The sequence below is a fragment of the Propithecus coquereli genome, unplaced genomic scaffold, assembly GCF_000956105.1.
Source record: "Propithecus coquereli isolate 6110/MARCELLA unplaced genomic scaffold, Pcoq_1.0 Scaffold222, whole genome shotgun sequence".
In the NCBI taxonomy this organism is placed as follows: Eukaryota; Metazoa; Chordata; class Mammalia; order Primates; family Indriidae; genus Propithecus; species Propithecus coquereli.
Genome location: NW_012147412.1, coordinates 146788 through 170480, shown reverse-complemented (window position 1 = coordinate 170480; position 23693 = coordinate 146788). Strand labels below are relative to the sequence as shown.

The 23693-nt window shown below is 56.4% G+C and overlaps 1 protein-coding gene across 2 annotated transcripts in view; it reads left to right on the top strand.

Moving 5' to 3' along the window:
• The window catches only part of PVRL1 (poliovirus receptor-related 1 (herpesvirus entry mediator C)), an 86972-nt gene that overhangs the window by 48959 nt on the left and 14320 nt on the right, over positions 1-23693 (top strand). The window contains exons 3-6 of one of the 2 annotated variants that reach the window (XM_012644920.1): positions 148-450; positions 752-869; positions 2332-2483; positions 11336-12689. In XM_012644920.1, the coding sequence (XP_012500374.1) occupies positions 148-450; positions 752-869; positions 2332-2483; positions 11336-11883 (1121 nt within the window). In that variant the 3' untranslated portion in view covers positions 11884-12689. Of the gene's footprint in view, positions 1-147; positions 451-751; positions 870-2331; positions 2484-11335; positions 12690-23693 lie in introns of those variants that run through there. The other variant, XM_012644921.1, reaches the window with a different exon arrangement.

Sequence of the window (23693 nt, the reverse complement as noted above, 5' to 3'; positions counted from 1 at the left end):
GAACAGCTTTGGTGAAGCACAGCTGAGAGGCAGGGGTGGCGAAGGTGACCTGAAGACGTGGCCTGGTGGGTGCCACACCCTCCTGGGTCAGTGCATGTTTGACGAGGCAACAGAGCTGGTCCCATCGTTCTCTCTGGTTCCCCACAGCCAAACCCACCAACTGGATAGAGGGCACCCAGGCAGTGCTCCGAGCCAAGAAGGGGCAGGACGACAAGGTTCTGGTGGCCACCTGCACCTCGGCCAACGGGAAGCCTCCCAGTGTGGTGTCCTGGGAAACACGGCTGAAGGGCGAGGCCGAGTACCAGGAGATCCGGAACCCCAATGGCACAGTGACGGTCATCAGCCGTTACCGCCTGGTGCCCAGCAGGGAGGCCCACCAGCAGTCCCTGGCCTGCATCGTCAACTACCACACGGACCGCTTCAAGGAGAGCCTCACCCTCAACGTGCAGTGTGAGCCGGGGCGGGCGCCGGGCCTCCCGGAGTGGGCGCCACTAGCCCTCTCCCCCAACCTTGCCACTCCTCTGCTCTGCATCTCCTTCCCCTCCTCCCCTGCTCTCCTTTCTCTCCTCCTTCCCCGTGCCCCTCCTGTTTCTGCACCGGGGTTCTGTGGTTTCTACCCGCCCTCTCACGCTTCCCTCCCTTCCAGCTGTTTCCGTGTCGCTGCTCCTTCCATCCCTTCCTGTCTGAGGCTCCCTTGCCCCGAGTCCTACTCTCCTGACCACACCCTCTTTGAACATCCCTTGCCCCACAGATGAGCCCGAGGTGACCATTGAGGGGTTCGATGGCAACTGGTACCTACAGCGGATGGATGTGAAGCTCACGTGCAAAGCTGATGCTAACCCCCCGGCCACTGAGTACCGCTGGACGACGTGAGTGCTGTGGGGCTGGCGGGGCTGGCTGCTCACTGCAGGAGATACCACAGGGGGACCACCCTCCCCACCTCCAGGAGCCGTAGGTGGAGAAAAGATTGGGGTCTGGGCTCAGGTTTCTCAGTGAGAAGTGGTGCATGAGAGAACACACACGCACACACCCCCTCAGCGTTTGAGAGTGTCAGAGTCAGTGGGACACACCATTCTGCCTGAGGGGGCTTCCCCTGTGATCTGCTTCCTTTCCTCTCCCTAATAAAGAGTTTTGTCATTTTTCTTTGGTGATTCAGCCTGAGTCACTCCCACCCCAACCCCTAGTATTTATTTTTATCGAGGTGTCCCCAGGGAAGCCAGTGTTCTTGAGCATCCCAGATCTTTCTTTGTTCCTGTTCCTTCTCTCCAGCACCCCCGGATTCTCAGGGAGAGGCAGCAGTCATCCCAGAACGCCTGTGCTCAAGGAGCACAGCTCCACAGCCCGTCACCCCATTCTCAGCCACATGGCCTTTGGGCCTGGCCCTCAGGGGGCCCTGTCTCCCCCAGCCGGCTCTGCTGGCCGGAGCGAAGGCTCTTCCTGGAGAAGAGCTGGATGGACGGAAAGACAGGGGCAGGGGGCACCGAGAAGAAGGTTGATATGGGTGGCCAGAAAATGGCTGCCCAGGGGAGTCTATGCCCTTTTTCTAGGAAGCAGAGGGCACTGGCAGGGCCGAGCTCTTGTTCTCCACTTCCTGGAACAAAAAATGCTTCTCAAGGTGCAAGTGGGCAGAGCCTGCTTGCCCAGTTCAGCTCTGTGGACCGAAGAGCTGCCGGGTTCAACAGAGTCATAGTTTTGCGGCATCTGGGATCAGGAGGAAGGAAGGAGGTCCCCTGTCCTCAGCAAACTCCCAGGATGCTCCCCACATGCAAAAGTACTGTGACATTCCCAGCACAAGAACACGGATAGTGAAATGGAACACAATTCCCATCTCATTGCTGAGTGGCTTGTTAAAATACAGATCCCTAGGCCTTCACCCCAGAGCTTCTGCTTCGGGGGATCTGGGGTTAGAACCCAGGCATCTGTATTGTTAACCAGCTACCCAGGAGGCCATGGGCCAACAGTCAGGAGCCATGACTAGTAAGCAGAAAGAGCACTGCACCAGGAGTCCGGAGAGCTGGCAAGAGCTCCCTTACTGCTGCTGACTAGCTGTGTTTTCTTGGCCTCGAACCTCAGGTTTTATCTGTTAAGTGGGACCAGTACCTACCTGTCCTGCCTATATTTCAGTGTTATGAAGATCAGATATGAAAAGCTGAATAATATAAAACTGTCAAATACAAGAGATTATTATTATTATTTTTCCTACTTCCAAGACAGAGCCCATCACTTGAACTCAGCAAAAGGGCTGGTGGGCTTGGAGCCAAGTGGGTGACACAGGAACAGCTTCTTGGGGCTGGGAAGTCATAACCCTATGCTGTCTCCCACTCCCTGTAGGCTGAATGGCTCTCTCCCCAAGGGTGTGGAGGCCCAGAACAGAACCCTCTTCTTCAAGGGACCCATCAACTATAGCCTGGCAGGCACCTACATCTGTGAGGCCACCAACCCCATTGGCACCCGCTCGGGACAGGTGGAGGTCAATATCACAGGTAGGAAGCCACACCCTCCCCTGCCTGTCCCCACCCGTGGGTTCCTCCACTCCCTACGTCCCCCACCTCTGGGTTGTGTCACTGCAGGAAGTGTGTCTTCCTTTCCTGCTTCTCTGGTTCCCCCTTGAGCTTTGGCCATTGGTCTTGCTTTGCTTTTCTTTCTCCTTCATTTAAGGCCGTATGGGAGATAGTCAGGGTGACCCCCAATCAGACAGGGACAGGAGGGGGGCTCCAGGAGGCAAGAGGGAAGTGCTGTCTACAGCAATGCTCTTTTGGGGAACAGAGCCTGCTCTTGCGTTTGCCAATAGAACGCTCCATGGGATGCTGGCTTGGTGGGGATGGGTTTGCAGGTAGAGCCTGTCTCCTCTAAGCTGCGTGCCTGCACATAAGGAAACCTGCATGATTTGACTTTGCTCAAGCAAGAAGACTGGCGAGAAAGCAGGGAGATAACCCAAAGCCACGATGGTGTGTGTGCCCTGAAACTGAATTGCTGTTTTCTCTGCATCTTTCTCTCCGTCAACTCAGCTGAGGGGGCTCAGCCACCTCACATCTCAGGGCAAAGGGGGAACAGGGCTAGAATGTTCCGGGGAGAGACTTCACATGGGCTGGATGTCAGACAGCTGCGACCCTGGACAAGCCCCCATCTGTAAAATGGGATCCTATGGCCTGCCTTGAGGGGTTGTTGTCAGAATTACACATAATGTAGGGCAAGTACCTAGCACAGGTCAGTCCATCAATAAGTGGCCAGTGCTCTGTGATTATTATCCTGACCTCCATCATTATCATCATTATTAATGGGAGCATCAAAACAAGTCAATAGAGGGGTAAATTGTCATCACAAGTTGACACGAGGAAGTGTCTTTAGCATTGTACCTGAGCTAGAAGAGGAAGTGGCTAGAAGAGAACACAGCTGTGTCACGCTGCTGCCGAGATGGACGGGAAGTGACGTGCACAGGAGGTGACTTCAGGGATATAGAAAACTGGGCAGTAGTTACTAGGCTCCCGCCACAGAGCTTGGGCCAGCCCTGAGGATTCACTAGCCCTGAGCCAGTGTCTCAGGCGTGGGAGACCTCACTTGTGTGCACATTCAAGGCGCAGCTGCAGAAGGAGCAGCCTGAAGCAGTCCGGGGGCTACCTACCTGTCGTCAGGGCTGTTCTGTCTCCTCTCCCATATGGGGGCAAGTAGGCAGAGTCACTCACTGTTTTCTCCAACGGGTGTTTCTAAGACTGGTTACAGGAGTAGGAACCTGGGGGAAACTGAGGCAGGCAGCCCCTCCCTCAGGCCAGGGTTGGGGGCTCCCATAGGTTGGCAGGTGGAAGGGAGGGCCAGAGCCACAGGTATCTCCCCACCTGGAGAAAGTCTGAGCAAAGCTCACTGAGAGCCTTTGGTTGCCGGAGCCCCAGCCCCAGGGCGATGGGGGCAGACGAGGGGGAGGTGGGAAGGGAGGGTTGTCATGAGGAACTGGACCACCCCTCAGGGAAGGAGTGTCATATGAGGGACAGACTTGGCCTGAGTGTGTTCACATACTGGCTCTTCTTAGCTGTGTGGCCTTGAGTAAGTTCTCACCTCTCTGAGCCTCAGCTTCCTAATCTCTGATACGGAGGTAACCATACTTATCTCAGGCTCTCATGGTGATACCTTCCCCGATGGTGGACTAGATAGAGGGTGGGTGAGCCTGGCCACCCAGGGTTCCAGCTGGAAGAGGGACACAACATGCCTCTTGCTGACAGCCCAGTTAGGCAGGAGCCAGGGAAGCATGACACTCAGTGCATCATTGAGAAGCCCAGGAGCTGTCAGCCTGTCCCTCCCTGGGAAGGGTCTCAGCCCCCTCAGGTGACCTGAGCCTTTTCAGGGCTGTTTGTTCTTGTGCTCTCACGCAATTTCCGAGCAGCAGCCGACCTCACCGCTCTTCATCCCACATCAGCCAGTGCCCACCACATTCTCTAGGGGACCCACCCCGAGGGGCACAGCCGTGCCCTGTGCTCCAAGCCCTGCTGGTCCGGAGGGAATGCATGAGCGAGAAGGATAAGTGGAAATTTAATTTTTCATTCTGGCCACTCGTTCGGGTAATAGCTTTGCCCTGGGCTCATCTGGAGAGGGAAATGAGGAGCAGCTAGGGCAGGGCAGAAGGTGGGCAGCAGAGGGTGTGCCAGAGACACACGTGTGTGCAGGGCATGCACGTGCCGAGCCATTGCACATCTGTGCACACACTTTGGCACAGGCTTCTCGGGGCCCCAGATCACAGAGGAGGGGGCTCTGAGTGGTTGCTGCAAGAGGCGTGAGTGCGCAGCGGTGGAGGGTGTGGTGCCCAGGCAGGGGAGGCACAGGGAGGGAAGATGCTGGAGTGGAAGGAGCGAGGCCTTCTCTCTGCTGGCTGCGGGGAGCTCTGAAGGGCTGTCAGTAGGGAAGCGGCACGGTGAGGCGTGTGGGGTAGCCTGAGCATCCGGGAGGCTGCATGGATGGCACCGGGGCACCAGTTAGCAGCTGTCACTGTGAGTGATTCCCCAGCAGATAGCAGCAGGCCTATGCTATGGCTGTGGGGATAGGAGAACCGAGGAGATGACCCAAACAGAATTGGTGTATGTATTTCCGTGGGCCTGGGGCCCTCACAGAAGCTCATTTCAGAGGTCCTTACACTGAGGAACAATTGCACGAGGTTGGCCTGGTAGTCACAAAACACGCCAGTGGAGCTCCCCTCCCTTCTCCTCTGGGTATAACACTAAGGGGTGGGGATGGGGCCCGGGGCGTGGCCTTGACCAGACTAAAGAGACCAAATGAGGCAGCATCTTCCCTTGGGGGTGTCAGGAGGAGAGTAGCCAGGCCTCTCTGATCAGGACCCAGCCTCTTGCCACTCCCAAGAGCAGGGCAGGGAGGCCACTAGGGCACAGGATGTCTGTCCCAGTGCCCATTTGCAGTGAAGCCCGGGCTTATCCCTTGCGGGTGAAGGTAGCAGTCTGCCCATCAAGCCTGAAGTTCTTAGACCGAGGGCAGCAGGCCCTGAAGGTCAGTGTCCATCTGGAAGGGAGGGGGGTGTGAGCCTGTGAGAGTGCGTGCCCGGGCCTGAGTACGGGCATGTGCCTCTGCACGCATGTAAACGTGAGCCAGTGTGAGCAGGCAGGCAACTGTCTGCATGCTGAGTGTGCAAATGGGAGCGTGGCTGTGCTGTGGGCAAACGTGCTTTTCTCCAAGCCAGCAAATGGCAGTGTGTCGGGAGGTCTGAGAAGGCAGCTGCGTCCGTGCCTCTGGGAGGATTCGGTTCTCCTCCAGCTTGAGGAGGCCCTGCCTTATGGTCTGACGCGATGCACAGCTGCTGCAGCTGCAGGAGGACAGAAGGGCTTCCCAGAGTTTGACCTCAGGCCTTCCCACTCTCCCTGCGGCCGCCGCACTGCATGCTGGGAAGTGTAGTTCTTGCAGCTTCTCGGCCTCATCTGGTGCCGGAACATTTCCTGCCCAAGGAAGCGCCAGGCATTGGTTTTGGAAACAAGCCCAAACATTCTCTTTGACCCCAAACCTCCAGATCCTAGATCCAGGCTGCAAACCCTAACCCTTCACTCCACCTCAGACCCCTCTGAAGCCCCCTGCGCCAGGCCCCCCCACCTCAGTCAGGGAAGCAGGGTCCCAAAGGAAGGCAGAGTCCTCACTGTCCCACTGTCCTGGCCAGCCTGGGATGCCAGAGGAAGGCTGCAACCCTTCAGGACTGGGGCCAAGCTGCCCCTTCTCTAAGAGGAGGTGGGGGAGGCCGGCTGGGCCCCCGCCAGTAAGCGCAAATGACCCCACTGCCCGGCTCTTCTCTCTCCTCCCAGCTGCGGCCCTGGAGGCTCTGTGCCTGGCACGGAGACAGGAGCGGCTGGCTGAATGTGACAGCTGGAGGGACGGAGGGGGAGGGGCAGGCTCCACTCCTCACCAGACAACCCCCTCTCCTCACAAATGAGTTAGGTCCCCACACCTCCTCCTCTCTCTTGCCCCCTTGCCAGGCATCCTCGCTCTGAGGTCTGCTGTGCTGCGTGGCCACCAAAGCCATTCTCCTGCCGCTGCACAGGCCTGGGCCCTGGGGTAGCCAAAATAACCAGGTTTCCCTTTGGTCGCAAAAGATCCCCAGGAAAAGTAAACCCCTTTAGGATTTAGAAAACAAAGTTAAACGGAGTGCCTGGAAGGAAAAGAAATCCGGTATAACCTGGCTCCAAACCACCGCTCCACTCTTCCTACCCCCAATGCCAGGGAAACAGGGTCCCCTGTGTGCCCCGATATCCCTGAATACTTGCTCCGCCCAGAGCAAGGCTCACCTCTAACATGTAGCCTTGCCGTTATAGATTCATTCTTTCATTCAACAACTACTGTTTGAACTCAGGCCACATTCCAGGCAATCTAGGTACTTAGAGTACATCCAAGAGCAAAACAGACAAGTCCCTGTCCTGTGGAGCTTACGTTTTAGCACAGGAGGACAGACAACAGATAAAATACATTTTAAAAATTGTGCAGTAAATTTGAAGATGAAATGGAGAGAAGAGCAGGATAGAGAAATCTTCAGTGCTGGGGACTGGAGGTGCTTCTGAGCCGCAGTGGGATTTTTTGTTTTGTTTTGTTTATTTTTATGTATTTATTTTTCTTCTGAGCTGCAGTTTTAAGTAGGGCAGTGAGAGAGGGACTCTGTGAGAACGTGATGTCTGAGCCAGGCCCCAGAGGAGGTGAAGGAGTGAACTGCAGGACCCCCGGGGAAGAGCCTTCCAGGGTGGGCACGGAACCGGCCTGCAGGAAAGCAGAGAGCGATGGCGTCAGAGGCGGGTGGGCAAAGGTCTCTCAGAGCATGTCAGCCTCTAGGGACAGCCCTTGGAGGGCTCTGAGCAAGAAGGGACGTGGTGGGATTTACACTTCAACTGGATGTGTCTGGCGCTGGGTTGAAAACAGTCCATAGAGAGAAAGGGTGGACTCAGGAAAGCAGTTATAGGCGGCTGTTGCAGTAAATCTAGATGAGAGATGCTGGTGTGTCTTGGATCAGGGTGGCAGTGATGGAGACGATGAGAAGTGGTCTGGCTCTAGATGCATTTCGAATTATAGTTTACAAACTGGTTTGGGATACCAGCCGTTCTTGTGAAGCTGATAACACAGTAAACACTACCATGCTGTGATTAGTGGGGTCCAAAAAACGCTACCTAGTTGAGGAACATATAGGAGAGCTTTGTTTTTCATTGGATCTCTGCTGTTGAAGAAAGCACAAAAGTAAGGACAGTGGAACTTATATCATAGACAGCTACAACGTACTGAAATGAGGCAATCCCAAATTAGCATGAGGCTGCTGCTTCCTGAACCCCTGTCCTTATTCCTGCACAACGAAAGAACTTTAGCCGTTTGAAAACTGGCAGAAGGACCAGAGTCAACCATGGTAAATCCTAATTTGCATTTATTTGCAATTTGTACGGGCTTTACTATGGTACGTCAGTATATGATTAATGGAATGGCATTAGCAATTGTTGAAACCAGAATGAGAGGTGCAGACCATTTGTCCATAGAAATTTTAAAGAGAAAAAGATCAGTGTGAGTCAGAGAAGAGAAGGCTGCCTGGAGAAGGGACTGAAGACCTGCAGTAGGCAGGAGGGGCTTGGGAAGGCACTCCTGGCGGGATGAACAGCCTGAGCTTGCAGGAAGGCAAGGGCAGCAAGGAAGGCAAACTGGCCGAGCCCAGGATAAAGTGGCATGATGGGAGCCTTGAAGGCCAGACTGCAGGACCCAGCAGCTAGTAGGGGAGTCACAGATGGTCTTGGAGGAAGGTCATGGCCACACAGTGAAAATTAACTGGGTGACTGTGGATGGGGTGAGTGAAGTGGGGCAGAGGCCAAACGAAGGTGGGAGAGTCCAGAATCTACTACAACAGACACCTGGTATAAGGTGATAAGATGTTGAATGGGAAGAGTCAACAAGATTTGACAGCAGACTTGGCCCCAGAGATGAAGAAGGAAGAATCAAAGATGAATGAGATTCTGAGCTGGAAGGGTGGACAGATGGCGGTGGCGGTGGAGGAATCGGGGAGATGTGTTGACTGGAGACGGTTGGGAAGGAAGGTGGCAAACAGAGTTGGAACAGACAGGTTTTGAGGTTATGGTGAGGACGCCAAGTGAGGATGTGCTACAGGACAGGTTTTCAGATGTATACCCCTAAATATTAGTTCTGTGAGAGGGTTCTGGGGGCAGGAGGAGTGGGGTTCATGCTCCAGTCCATTGGGAAATGCCGCATCCTACATGTCCGTGTTCACATGAGAAGGTGAAGGGCTCTGAGGCTTTGAGCCAACATTTCCCAAAGTGTTTGACCCTCGTATTTTTGCTGGCCTTCTTCTGGTTTGAGGTTCCATGGGCCACAGAATGATAAATGCTGTCGCGATAAAGCCCCAGAGTTGAGAGCTGTGTGCCTGAAATGGTTTGAAGAGCCAGCAGGGTGAGGGTAACTCCTGAAACTGAGGCCAGCCTGACACTAGGAAAGAAAGCAGACAGTGAAGGCTGAATGTCCAAGGTCAGGGCCTCCCATGAGACCAGCAACACAGCCAGAGACAGCACTCCGTGAGAAAAGGCAAGAACCGAGGAATCCTTGTATTGGAAGCAAGGGAGATACTTCCAGAAGAAAGGCAGTCCCCTCCACCTGGACGCCTTCCCTACTCTCTCTGCCTCCCCAAACCCAGCCTCCCCCAAGCAGCCTTCTCTAACTAACACCAGGCCACAGCGCTCCCGTCCCCTGCATTCCCGAGCACTTTGCTGCCAGTTCCTGGATAACTGTGTGCTGCTGTCTCTGAGGGTGTCATTTGGTTCCCAGGCAAAGCTGTGAGTTTCTTGCATCCTGCGACTAGCAAGATAGATGCTCAGTACATGCTTGCTGATTGGATGGGTGGATGAGGCGATGCAGGCAGGTGTAGAGCGGAGTATCATTCAGATCTGGGTGAGGACTGAAGCGGCAGCAGGCAGGCTGAAGGCACAGAGGAGGCTAGGTCCCTCCCCGCTGGGGCACCCCTTCTGGCGTGGCTCCCACCTCATGTGGAGCAGGTGTAGGGCCCTTTTAAGGGCAGTAAACAGATGGGACCTGGTGAACCAGGAGAAGCTTGAGGTTCCAGGGAGACTGCTCTGGAGATAGGCAGTGAGGACAAATATTTAGTAAATATTTATTGGGCAGCTACTCAGTGACCTGCATTGAGGACACAGTGGGGACAAGTGGGGCGCTGGGTCCTCGGTGGCTGTGCTTCTCTCTGCCAGCGCCTGCGTGGGAGAGGCCGGGCGCAGGAGCATCTGCGCGGCCCCAGCCCAGCCATGTGACCTTGGGCAAAGGGCCTCCCCTCCTCTGGGCCCCAGTGTTTCCACCAGCCCTTCCAGCCTGAAGTCCAGGAAGGCCTTTCCTCTTTCCTAGAATCCCCACCCTGCTCCAGCCTGCCACTGGTGGGACAGCACCCGCGCTCACACCGGGGGAGGGGCGGGCAGGGAGGAGAAGCATGATTCCCCCGGAGGGAGTGATACTGAATCAGGGCGTGGGCTGGCAGCAGCGGACTCCCAGAGGCCACAACACACGCCCAGCCGGACCTGGGCCTGAAGACATGGGCCGAGCCTGGAGGTCGGCTTGCCCTGGACCCGCAGCCCAGCGCCTCCTGACCCAGGCCAGCCGCGGTCTTCGGTGCCACCCTGTGGTGGTGCTGGGAACCGCCTCCTTTGGTCTCACCTTGGGACTTCTTTGGCCTCTGGGGTGGCCCTGGCTTCGCCTACCCTCCCAGGCCCTGTAGGGAAAGGGATGGCGCAGCGGTGCCCACAGCAGAAGAGTACTGTGGCCTGGCCCCGCTGGCACAGAATGCCACCGCCCAGCCTTCTCTTCCGTCCCACCAGCTTCCTTTCTCTTCTGTTTGCCTCTCCTGCCATCTCATTTCCGCTGTATCCTCAAAGTGCACAGATGTGTACACGAACCCATCACGTCAGCACAGAGTGTGGGCCCTCCCCGGGTATGTGCTCTCTGAGTCGCGGGCTCACCACGATGATAAGGGCGTATACCTGTGCACGTGCTCTTTGTGTGCACTCGTCTTCGCTACAGACACGCTCACTTCCACTCCCCCTTTCTGCCCACCCCTGCTCTGTGCCTGCGCCCTGCCACGCTGGCTGTCTTACGCTTATAGCTCAGGTTGGCTGCACCTCGGGCCCCCACCTTGCCCCGCAGGGCCAGACCACAGCCAGGAACCACAGCCCTGGTTTCTGGTACCTTGGCAGCTGACTGGCACTCATGGCACATCTACTGGGCCAGGACCTGGGCACCCGTTTTCCCTGTGCTCTGGGGGCAGACACAATTCAGCACAGAACACCCAGCCTGTTCCGGGCTCTGGGTCTTGGAAGCCAAGCTGATGGTGTTGGGGCACAATGACTACCAGATGCTGGGCAGAGGGGCACCGGTGACGTTGTCAAAGGCTTTACATACAAGAGAATCAATGTTGCATGTATTAAGTGGAAATCAACAGCACACCTGCTTCACAGGGCTGTGACAGCAAGTGGTGTGTGTTGGGTGCTGCGCGGAGCGTGGAGCTGGCTCGTGTGGCCTCTCTGCACCACGCCCAAGGACGGTCAGGATGGAAGGCCCTGGTGCTGTGGGGACAGTCTTCTGCCTCTCTCCTCTCGCTTGTCCTGCTGCCGCTACCAACGCTGCGGCACAGTTGGGCTCCAGGAGGGGTGGGGTGCCGAGGGGCCTTTGGAACTGGAAACTGGAACTGCTCAAACCTGGGGTGCAGACAGCCTGTCCTTCCCGGCCTCTCCCTCCCCAGCCTCCCCCGTCCCTCCCACCCCTGTAAACACCCCAGGAGCACACGCTGACACTGTCCCCTCCATCTCTTTTCCTCACCCAGAGTTCCCCTACACCCCGTCTCCTCCTGAACATGGGCGGCGCGCTGGGCCGGTGCCCACGGCCATCATTGGGGGCGTGGCGGGGAGCATCCTGCTGGTGCTGATTGTGGTCGGCGGGATCGTGGTGGCCCTGCGCCGGCGCCGGCACACCTTCAAGGGTGACTACAGCACCAAGAAGCACGTGTACGGCAACGGCTACAGCAAGGCGGGCATCCCCCAGCACCACCCACCCATGGCGCAGAACCTGCAGTACCCTGATGACTCGGACGATGAGAAGAAGGCCGGCCCGCTGGGTGGGAGCAGCTACGAGGAGGAGGAAGAGGAGGAGGGCGGCGGAGGGGGCGAGCGCAAGGTGGGCATCCCCCACCCCAAGTACGACGAGGACGCCAAGCGGCCGTACTTCACCGTGGATGAGGCAGAGGCCCGTCAGGATGGCTACGGGGACCGGACTCTGGGATACCAGTACGACCCCGAGCAGCTGGACTTGGCTGAGAACATGGTTTCTCAGAACGACGGGTCTTTCATTTCCAAGAAGGAGTGGTACGTGTAGCCCCCTTCCAGAGCCTCCGTCTGTGCCCACTTCTCCCCAGCCCCTGCCCGCACGCCCCCCTGCCCGCCCCCTCCTCCAGGAGCTCAGCAGAGACTCACCCAGCTGCCCAAAGCCAGCCCCCTACTCCCGGGGCCAGGGGAGCCCAGGGCAGACATGACTCAGCTTTGTTTTTTATTTCCTCCCTCTCCCTGGCCCTTCCCCATGGTGTTGTGTTCGACTGTGGCTTTAGTGTTGCTGTATCTTCCCTTTACCCACCCCACCCGCCTGCCCTCTGTGTAGGGAGCCCTGTTCTCGTCTTGTGTACCTGGGCGTCCCTCCAGGGTTTGGGGAGCCAGCCTCCCCCAGCCCCTGACACTGGAATTTGTTTATGTTCTCTTCATTGAGGGTGGAGGGCTCAAGGGGCTCCACAAGGAAAAGCCCTCCCACCCCCAGATGCTGCTCCTCCTCCCCTGAAAGGAAGAGGGAACCCGACACCCCCCATGAGAGCTGACACAGCTGGGAGTTTGGGCCCCCAATCTAGACAGCCGGCGCACCCCAGAGGCAGGGGCAGGGGTGTGGCTTCTCCCAAGCACCCAGAGGAGTCTTTGTTAAGTGGGGCCTTGGGCAGGGTTTTCCTGGTGAGGTTGATTTTACATTTTTTTTCCTCATTGGCCTACAGAGGGTAGAGTTGGCCCAGCTCTAACATGTCCCTCCTAACCCTGTCTGCTCCCCACACGGTGGGGCTCCAGGTGGACTCTGGCCCCCGCTTCCCATACGCCTCCGCCAACACACACACACACACACACACACATGCACACACACATGCACACCTGCACACACACCCTCCCCTCCACCCCTGCTCTCCCTGGGCCGCGTGCCCCACCCAGTGTGGACGCTGCCCACAGCCCACCCTTCTCTTCTCTGCCTCTCCCCTCTTTCCAGCTGAGGATGGGGGCTGCCTGTAGAAGCTTCCAGAGATAGCTAAGACTAGGCCCCCCGGTGCCTCCACCATAGGATCTCGGGCCAGACCCAAACTGTGTCTTACAGCACAGAAGTTTCTGATTTCTCCCTTATCTGCCAAGTGCTGGCCACGCTTGACTCTCTGAGATAGGCAGGGCTGGGAGTCACCTGCAGGAGGGAGAGGTGAAGAAGTACCTACGTGCAGGGTGATGGAGACAGAAGCCCTTGGCGGGGGTTGGCGGGGGAGCTCTGCAAACACAGCCTGATGGACGGAGGAGTCCCGATCACCACCGTGAGGGCCACTGTAGAAGCCTCAGGCCTGACAGGAGGCTGGGGTGGCCTCCTCCACTCTCCATCCCTGCCCAGCTGCCCCTGGGCCCCGTTCTGGGATGACAGCGGGACCTGGGAGAAGCCCTCCCTTTTGTGGAGATTCCCTCCTTGAATGGGACACTGGGTTCCTATCAGCTACCCAAGACTGGGTCTTCCTATGTATAATGGAGGAAGACCCCTCCCAGCTCAAAGTGCCTCAGTTCCTCCATCTGCTCCCTAGAGACCCCGGCACTCTAGAGACAGACATGCCCATGGGAAAGCCCCTGGGGTGGGAGAGGCAGTCCCCAAGGGCCTCGTGCCTGCCCGATAACATCCCAGCTAACCTGGCCCAAGGTGTCAGGGGCTCTGTAGGATGGCAAGTGTTGGGGGGGGAGGCAGACCTCTCTGTGCCCCACGGGCACTGTCCTACCCTGCCATAGGCTTCTTCAGGGAGCCACCCAGCTCCCCACCTCCCCTCCCTGGTGCTGCTATTGAACCCCCAGCCAGCTCCATCTCTGCCCTGGCAACCCTGGGCCCACCAGCTGGGCCTCCCTCGCCTGGCCTCACTGCCCTGGCCCTAGCCCAGGCCTCCCAGTAGCCACGTAGCAGAAGTCTGAAGCCATGCCAGCCCTGGGGCGGCTCTCCCCTCTAGGCATTGGAGATACTGCATGGGGTGGAGTTAGGGGAGAAAATTCTGGGGTGTTTCTAGCCACTGGGTAGAGGGAGGTTGGAGGAGCTGGGCTGCTTCTCCCAGCAGTATTAGTGTCCACCCGCCCCAGGGCAGGGGACCTTGTCCATGTTACATCACTGCCCCATCCCACCTCACACCACTCTGGCCCCTCTGCTTGGTCCCTTTGCCCTCCAGGCAGGAGGCAATCCCAGGGGCCTGCCTGATGGAGGCGTTCCCTGTCCGTCCCCTGCTCCTCGTCCTGTGTCTCTCTTATCCTGCACTGCCACCCCCTGTTCCTCATTCTGTGATGGACTTTGAAGGCCCTGGGCCCAGCCAAAGCACTGAGTCTCCCTTAAGACACCTCCACACCCTCCCCACAAGCAAAGCACAAATTATGGGGTCCATGTAGAATGGGCCATGTAGGGGACTCCTGCCCTGCCGGGAGCCCAGCCACAGCATACCCACGGGCTGCTCTGGGCCAAGCGTGGGCATGAGGCAGGGTCGGCACTTGGGCCTAGGGAGGGGGATTTTCTGTGCCCCACGTCTGGGAAGGGGGGCACTGCTGCTGGGCCCACAGACACAGCCAGCCGGCAAGGGAGGGCTGGCCCGGCAGGGAGATGAGGACGTTTTGCTTCCCTCGATGCCCCAGCATGAGCTGAGCTTCCGCTTTGCTGAAAATGAAACAAACTTGGTATGAGTTGTGCCAAGGCCTGCCCAGTTGTCACTCTGCCTCTTGTTGCCCTCCCTGTCCTTGCCCCCCACTCTACACCCCATTTCCTTACAGATTTTGATATTGTTCTAATGTGTAACAGGACCATCTGAGTCCCCTTTTATCAGAAGGACCTGAAAAGCGGCAGCACAGAGTAGGTGAACACAGGCCTGCAAGTGCAGCCGCCTCAGGCCCAGCGCATGAGCACACAGTGGGCTCGCACAGCTCCGGCAGGCAGACCCGAGCACGGGAGTGTGCACGGCCAGAGGGGCACTCAGCACACACGTGGCAGAGGACTGGGCTTCTCGGGCTTTCTGCTGGAGAGAAACTGATTTCCCAGTGCTCAGACGCTAAGAGCCTCACAGGGGCCTGTATCTTGGGCATATGGCCCCTCTGCCAGCCACCCCCATGTGCCCAAGTCACTGGTGCAATAACCTTTCTGCCATCCTCAAAGCAGAGGACTCGGGAATTGTGTTAGGTGGGTGCCGGCCGCTGGGCTGAGCCAGGCAGACACAGGGGTCCCCTCTCCTGGGAGGAGGGCAGTGCTCCCAGGCCTCGAGGGTCTAGACAGAGACCTCCAGAGCCTGACTGCCAACAGACACCCTCTCCCAGTGAGGGGCCAGTGGGTCTCCCCCAAACCCCCACACCCACAGGGAGGCCTCACCAACGCCCAGTGCCAGGGATGCTGGGAGCAGGCCCCCCACTGCGGCCCAGGCAGTGAGGGCTCCCGGGACCTGCCGCTGCCACCGCAGCGCTGCCTGCAAGGTGGGGGGCGCCCTGCCCACCTGGTGCTGCTGCTCTTCTGACCCCTGCTGTGAGGAATGGGACTCTTGGCCGAAAACATTGGTTTTCTCTTTTTGTATAAACGGAAACAACCCAGGAGAAGCTGCCATCCTCACCCTGAGTGTGATACACGCGACCTTTGCTTCAGTTTCTTCGTCACCCTTTTCGCCTTTGGTCCTGGGGATGGCCCAGCAGATTCTCCTGGTTCTGACCCGGGGGGTGTTTGCATCACCCCCTTTTACTTGTATTAAAAAAAATGATGGGTTGAAAAATGTACTGAGGAAAAAAAATGTACTTTTTTATAAATAAAGTGTTGAAAACAAGCCTGTTTGCCTCACATTACTCCTCTCATCTCCCTGCCGCGGCCTTTCTCCATGGCAGTGGGGGTGGGGATGGGGTGCAGCTGGAGGGGCGTGCAAGGAGAGTGAGGGGACAGCCCCACCCCGACACCTCACAGGGGCCCCATTGGAGAATGCTCCCGGCTGCCATGGAACCACCTTCCTCACAGTGGGAGGACCGTGGACATCGGAAGGCAGGGGCTGGCACCTGCAGACACAGGAGGTAGCCCCCATGGAAGGGAGGCCTGGGAGGGCTGGTGCTGGACCCGGCAAAGAGGGAGAGCCCGGGTGGGCTGGAGCCCTTCTGGGGGGTTCAGGCGCCTCCTGCCCCAGAGCTGCTGAGTTCTCCAGTTCCCTTTGTTGCCCCACTCCCTGCTGTCCTGCTCCTTCCTGCCAAGTCCCCTCCTGTGGCTGTTTGGAGAAGAAAACCAGCAGTGTCACACCTGCTGTGTTAGACAGATCCCTGGGGAGGGAGAAGAGATGGCAGCTTTATCCTTTCATCTTCTGTTTGGAAGATTCTTCCCGGCCCCATCCCCTGCACGCTCTCCCTGAGACCCAGCCCCCACCCCATTTCTCTCCAGGGGGCTTGTTGGAGGGAAGGTCTCCTTGTTCCTTGGTTACCTCCCCTCCGCTCACCAGACCCATCTGCTTCCCATCTCCTGGGCTGGAATGCAGGACAAATCGATCCTGGGGTGGGAGTGGCAGGGGCTTCAAGGACTGCCCTCTCCCTGCCACCCCCAGTAGCATCTCCTTTCACTGAAATCCACATGATGGACCCCTGAGAAAGGAGGTAGGGAGGACAGAAGCCAAGGTGGCTGCTTAGCAAAGCTTTCCTGCCCATTGGGTGAGGGGCAGGGGTGAGGCCATGTCCTCCACACCTAGGATTAGGGGCAGGGTGGGCAGAATTAGGCGTGAAGGAGAAGCCAGCTGCCAACAGCTGCTGGGCCCCTCGCTGGAAGGCCACATCCAAATCCCGCACCCTAGAAGGGGCTGTGTTTAGGTGTTGATATTCGAATGAGATGCAAATTGGTTGTTTAAGCGGTCACTTCCTCAGTTTTCCAGGCTGTCCATTTAAGTTAATTTTTAATTTGTGCAGGCAATAAATGCTTAATTACATTATTAATATATTGGAAGAGAGCAGTGGACAGAACGTCCTAATTGGCATTTAACTAGAGCGTTCCGGCAAATTAGCCAAGACTTCCTACGGCAGCGGAAGGAAGGCAAGCCAATTCGTCCCAGGGCGGTGGTTTGGGCTGGAGAACCCAGACCCAGTCCCTTCCCCCAGGCCCAGATGCTAACATGTCCCAGCTCCCCTTGCAGACATCCCAGCCCCCAGGGCACTGGGAGTTGGTCTTAGTCTTCCAGTCAAGTTAGGCTTAGGAAGAATGTTCCGATACTTAGGCTGTGGCTCCTGTGCTCAAGCCTCAACCCTTGCCCACGTCCCCCCACCACCACACTCAGCAGGGCAGGGGACCAAAAGCCGACAGCCTGGAGGCAGCACCTGCCTCAGTGGCTAAGTTCCCCCCCACCATTGCCCAATCTCGGCTGGTGGGCCCAAGACTAATGTACCTGGACAGCCACAGTGCCTCTCTGGAGACCACTGAGGCCTTTCTCTCCATCCCCCTCACCTTACCCCTGCCTGGCTACAGACAGTTAAGTAAATAAACTTGATGAGTTCAGGGCTTTATTTATTCACTTATGCATTCATTCATTTATTTCATATTTTTGGCCACTCTAGGCCAGGCATTGTGCAATACCATGATAGTCACACCCAAAGTTGCTGCTCTTAAAGAATTCAAAACCCCAGGCATCCCAGATTCCAAAACCGACAGTGCCATATTGGCCGCAGGCTGTAGCAGAGCTGTGTGTAAAGTGTGGTGACAGCACAGATGGAAGGAGATCATTTTTGTTTGGGAGGGTCTGAGATGACATTTCACCTGGGCCTTGAAGGATGAGTAGGAGCTCTCCAGACAGAGATGTTAAAAGTATTCCAGGCAGCCTTGAGAATTTATCATCCTACATTAGTTTTTCTAAACCAGATCATCCTAGCCCAACATTTATTCTGCTCATGGAGAACTAAAGTCTAGAGAGGAAACTAAGGTTCAGCCCAACTGACCCATCAGAAGGCAGGCACCAAACATGCTCAAGGGCTGGGACGTCCTGAGAGCAGCAAGAGGGGAGGAATCCAGGGGAAGGGGTGGCACCAGGGGACACTAGATCTGCTACAAGTTTCTCTCCACTCACAAAGCAGCAGAAGCCCCCAGTGGGGTATGAACTGGGTTTGCAGGAACCACCTTTCATGCTGAGTAGAGTTGTCAGACAGGGCTCATTGGGGAAGACTTCCCAGAAAATGTGGTATCTGAGATGGTTTGAAGAATGGGAAGGACGGATTGGTGCAAAAGTTGGAGGAGGAAAGGCCTCTGGAGGCTTGAGGGGAGCAACAGCTAGACCTGCTTCTGGAAACACCCCTGCACCTGTCCCGCAGCCGGACACCCGGGGAGCCGTCCTTGAGTCCCATCTTGGTGCTGCCTTCTTGGCCCCTGAACCTCTTTGCTCCCCTGGTTTACAGGCTTGATTGCAGAGCCAGCCAAGTCCTTCTCTATGGGGACTCCCGGCCCACTCCCCGTCCCCAGAGCCGACTCCCAGATGAGAAGCTGCAGGCAGTGTCCTCACTCTCCCTCCCCTCTGCCAACAACTCCTCCCCAGTGTGTGCACGCGCGCGCACACACACACACACACACACACACACACACAGAGCACACTCCCACTCCGTAGGGGCCTCATCGCAGCTGCCCGTCCAGCTGCATTACATCCAAGGTCATCTTGAGCTCCATGGAGAAAGGCGCAGGGAGAGCCATGCGTGGCTTGAGAACCAGCTGTGGGGCATTGTCAACATACACCGCAGGCTCCATCAAGTGCAGAGAGCTTAACCAGGGATACACACCGGAACCATCTGGGGATTTAAAATATCAGGCCCCACCCCAGGCCAATGGGGTCAGAGGCATATTTTTAATAAGCTACCCTGGAGGTTCTAGTGGACAGCCAGACCCAAAGCCCCGCGTGGAGCAGAGGCCATTCCCGGTGTCAATCGTGAGGAAGAGGTGGGTCTTGAGATGGGAAAATGGGGTGGGGGAGGCAGGTAGTAGTCGGGTGATTCAGCGAGTTAATGCACGTACGGTGTGGGTGCCAGACAACATGACTTACTGTTGTTATCATTAGTCATCACGGATCATTTTCATCATCATCATCATCATCACCTCTGAGACTTGGGGTCCTGGGTGACAGTGACTGCAATGGAGGCTGCCACCTGGAGGCACGTGGGGAGCCAGGAGGGAGACGCACTTGTAATCCTCAGGAAGCAGGTTTTCGGGTTTCGGGCCACTCCCCGGTGCCTGGTCTCTGGGCACCCGCCAGATGGGAAGCAGGATGATGAGTTCAAAGCCCAGCATGAGGTCCCACAGGCCCTCTCCGAATGGAGTTCTTGCTCCATGATGTCACCAACCCGGAGGAAGTGGACATGGCCCATGAAGGAAGGAGGCAGTCCCCGTACAGCCTGTCAGGCGGATGCTGGGGACCCTCTAGAGAGGCAGAAGGGGAGGTGGCAGGGCCTGTGCCCCTTACGTGCCTCACTCTCTGCCTGAGGACTGCCCCAAAGGTCCCTAGGAGGTTTCTACTGCACAGTGAGTAAAGACCTTTGGGAGACGACTGACTCAGAGGCCAGTGGGCTGGGGTCCCCCAGCCTGACCTCCTCCTCACACCCACTCTCGCCTCAGTTAGTGGCCAGGTCCTTTTCATTTGACAACACTCCCGGGACCCTGATCCCTGAGAGAGCCCCCGTGGCCTTCAGGGTAATCGGGCAATGGGCTGGAAGCCCCCTGAAGGCCAGGATCCCGTCTTTCATGCCCAGCGCCGAGCCCAGAGCTGGCACAGAGTGGGTGCTCCAGATGCTGAACCAAACCGAATTTATCACAGTGAGAGTCAAAAGAGCCCTTGCGGGGAGTGTAGCTAGCCTCCCGTGCCGTGCCGTGCCTCTGCTGACGGGCCTCCCCTTCCTGCCCCCACAGGGCCACTCCTCTGTGCAGACAAAATGCCCCTCCCCTACGTGTCACCCATTGGTGTAGGCACTTCCCCGGGAAGCAACGCAGAGTAACTCAGCCTGGCCTTCCTAGCACAGTTCTTCAGATATTAGGAGACTGCCAGTCCTCGCCAAACCACCTGTTACATGTTCAACCCTATGCCATGGTCATCAGGCCACTTAGCAACACAGCTGTGAGGAGCCTGGATGTTGGCATCAGGCAAACGTGAGTGCAGGTGTAGACGCAGAAGGTCAGTAGCTGGGGGGAAGCAACATCACAGTGGGTGGCAAAGGGCAAACGTCCAAACCAACACCAGACACCCCATCACCTGTGGACTGCAAACATTGTGGTAATGTAGACCCACCAGCTACAACAAACATGCCACTCTGGCGTGGGCTTGTTTGGTAACGGGAGAGGCTGTGCATGTGTGAGGGCAAGGATTCTATGGGAAATCTGTGCTTTCTACTCAATCTTACTAGGAACCTGAAACTGCTCTGAAAAATAAAGCCTGTTTTTTAGAAAGAAAGAACAAAAGTTCTCATTACTCCACATGTTCCTGAAAAAACCTCATTGCTGTCTCCCTCTCATTCTGAGAGCCAAGGGTCAAATACTTTTTCTGGAACAGGCTCGACCATCAGGGGAAGGGGGGTGAAGGCGTAGGGGACTGTTCATGTGTCCTCCCTGGACCTAGCCTACCCCCACTCAATGCAGAGGGCGCGGCCAACCCAGATGGCCTCAGATGTCAGCACAGAGCACAGAGGGGCTCAGTCCTGGTGGCTAAATTCTTGGTGGGTGGTGGGTGGATGGATGGAAGGAGGGATGGATGGAAGGATGGATGGAAGGCTGGAAGGATGGATGGAAGGATGGATGGAAGGCTGGAAGGATGGATGGAAGGATGGATGGAAGGCTGGATGGATGGTTGGATGGATGGATGGATGGATGGTTGGATGGACAGATATTTAGATGGACAAGTAAGCCTTTAGGTTGTTTTCATATATGCTACCTCTAAGCAGATCTCCTTCACCCCGTACATGGGCTACCTCTTTCCCCCACCCCACCCCCCAACGTGTGGTGATTTTCATGTATCCCTGCTGAGTTTGATCTTGACGATCAGGGCCAGCATTTCAGCCCGGGGCAGTCCTTTGGATGCTCATTTTATCATCAGTTCAGCTCATAGCTGACGTTCATGGAAAACCTGGTGACAGAAGAGCCAGGGCTTTAGAGTCAAACCGCCCTTGACTCAATCCTAGTTCCACCACCTCTCAGCTGTGTGGACCTGGGGCCAGTCGCTTGCCTTTGCCGAGCTTTATTTCTCCAGCTATGTGAACAGACCGCTGGAGCGAGTAGAGATTGTACATGGAGCAAGTTATTTGTAAAGCGGATACCTACCACAGACTGTTGTAAGGACTAAAGGAGAATAACCTTTGTGAAGTGCTGACCACAATGCCTGGGACAGACTGAGTGCTCAGCTGCGTTTAGCTAGGATAGGATTATTTCTTGCCATTATGTTCACCACCGTGTACCTGCCCTAAGCAGGGAAACAGAACCTGTCATGGAAAACGACATCGGGTATGAAGACACTTGCCGAGTCCTAGGTGGGATCCCAGCTCTGTGCCACCCTGGCTATGCAGAGACCACCACCCCCTTAGCATCTTCCTCTCTGATTTGCATTATCCCCCACAACAACTCACCCACTGGCTGGAGGGGCACAGACATGGAGGGGCTGGGAGTGCCCCTTGGGGCAGCACCCTGGTTGGGATCCCCACGCTGGGCCACCCCATGCCATGGGGGACCAGGGCCAGCTATGGGAATGTGAGGCCGTGTTTACCCAGGGCAAAGGCTTCCAGTGCATCCTCCAAAGTTTCGCCTGCAGAAATGGCCCAGGCATTTCGTGACGTGGGAAGCAAGAGAATGGGTCTCAACTTTGGTCCATTTTACTTACCAGGATTCTGTTTAAAGTTTTGGCACTTTGTTAACACTTTTGTGTCTGTGAGACTCATCCATGAGGGTGTTCAACATTGCAGGGGATGGGGGCCTGTATTATTCCACTGCGTGGACAGGCCACAGTGGACGTCTCTATTCTGTCATCAGTGGATATGTGAGTTGTCCCCAGTTTGGGACAATTATGAATAAAGTTGCTACAAACATTCTTGTATGTAACTTTGGGGTCCATTTGCCGGGTACACACCCAGGAGTGGAGTTAGGGTTTAGCAGATATGATCAGTTTTCCAAAGTGGTTGTGCCAGTTCATGTTCCCGGCAGTGTATGAAAGTTCCCAAGGCTCTGCTTCCTTGCCCACACTTGGTATCATATGTCCTTTTAGTTTTAGCCTTTCTGGCAGGAGCATGGTGATATCTTACTGCGATTGTATACTAATTTGCATTTTTCTGATGACTCATGATGTTGAGCACTTTTTCATATGACTGTTAGAGATTTGGAGTTTTGAAAGGTTCGTAGACTTTAAAACAAGAATGTTGGAAAGCCCATCATCACACATTCGCTGGAGCTCCAGAGGAGGGGTTGGTGTCCATCCAGCTGTGCTGGGGTCCTCCTAGGAGATGTCCCCGTTCTGGAGGCCCAGGAGGCACTGGGGAGGCTGGGACAGGATGGGTGCAGAGAGAGGACGATGGGGAGGATAAGTGCTCTGGGGGAATCCCAGAGGAACAGGAGGGACACACCAGCAATCAGGAGACAGGCGTCCTGATGTAACACGGAGTGGGTGGCATGAGGCACTGAGGGGTCATGGTGACCACACTGGGCAGGGTTCGTTGGAAAACCTTCCTCTGGTCCCCGTGACTGACTCCTAAGCAATGCAGATTTCCTGGAGGGGGTTCTCAAGAAGAAGGGCAGGGGACAGGGAGCCATGCCTGGTGGAGTTTTCCCTGATGACCATAATGGGTTGGAGGGAAGGGCTGGACCGCAGGTGAGAAGGAGGAAAGGGGCGTGGCCTGGGAGGTGGGAGGCTGGGCTCTGCTTCCAGCTCTGCTGCTCTCCCCAGGTAACCTTGAGCAAAGTGATTCCATGACCAAGGGGTCTGGGGCATGGCCTCTCTCTGCAGATGGAACAAAGAACCTGAGAGATGGGAGCCTGGTGGCCTCTCCTGAGCTGCTCCTGGCACAAAGCAGTAGGGCTGGGGTGGCAAGTCCCAGGAGCTCGTAGACAGCCCTAACAGTGATGAATCGCCACACCCTGTCCCATCACCTCTAACTATTGCAGCTGGTCCTGAGATCAGGTGCTTAGGGGGATCGTACCAAGGGCAGCTTCCAGAGCAGTCTGGCTGGCAGTAGCCACAGAAAGAGTGTGGGAAGGGTGGCAGCAGCCTCTTAGGCTGGCTCAACTCTCCCTGGTGAGAGTGCCCCGCTCTGCCCTCCCCTGCAGAGAAGTGAAGGACCCACCTGCTAACAAAACAAATGACCCCATCCCCAACAAGAGGTGAGCAGAAAAGGGGTTCCCACAAGGAAAACATGGGGGCAATGGGCTCCCCACATGTCTCCTCTGACCAGCAGGGTAGGGGAAACAAACCCCCAGGAAAGACTGTGGCTGCTGTGTCCAGGATTTTCCTCTGGAGAAGTGTCTGTTCACCCTAGGAAGACTTGGGGTTTTGATTAATGAAACGTGTAGGTCCCTTACATGAGCTCTTTCTGGAGACATAGCCAGTGGGAACTGGAGCCCCAGCTGGCTGGCAAGGGCCTTCCTGCAAGCTCTGGGATAAGACAGCACCCAGGGCCCCTCAATGGGGAAGGGTCACCCTCCGACACCTGCTGCCTCCTCTTGGATGTTCTCTGCTGCCTCTTCCCAGGGACCAGGCTCTCCAATCCAAAGCCTGGGCCCCTGGGTGTCCTGCTTCATGCCCTGTTCTTTTATCCTTACAGCTCGACACCTGCAAATCCCAAGCAGGAGATCTATCTACCTATTTTAAAATTACAAACCATTATAACCAGATAGAACCTCAGAGATCATTTTCCCCAGTCCTCAAATGAGGAAAT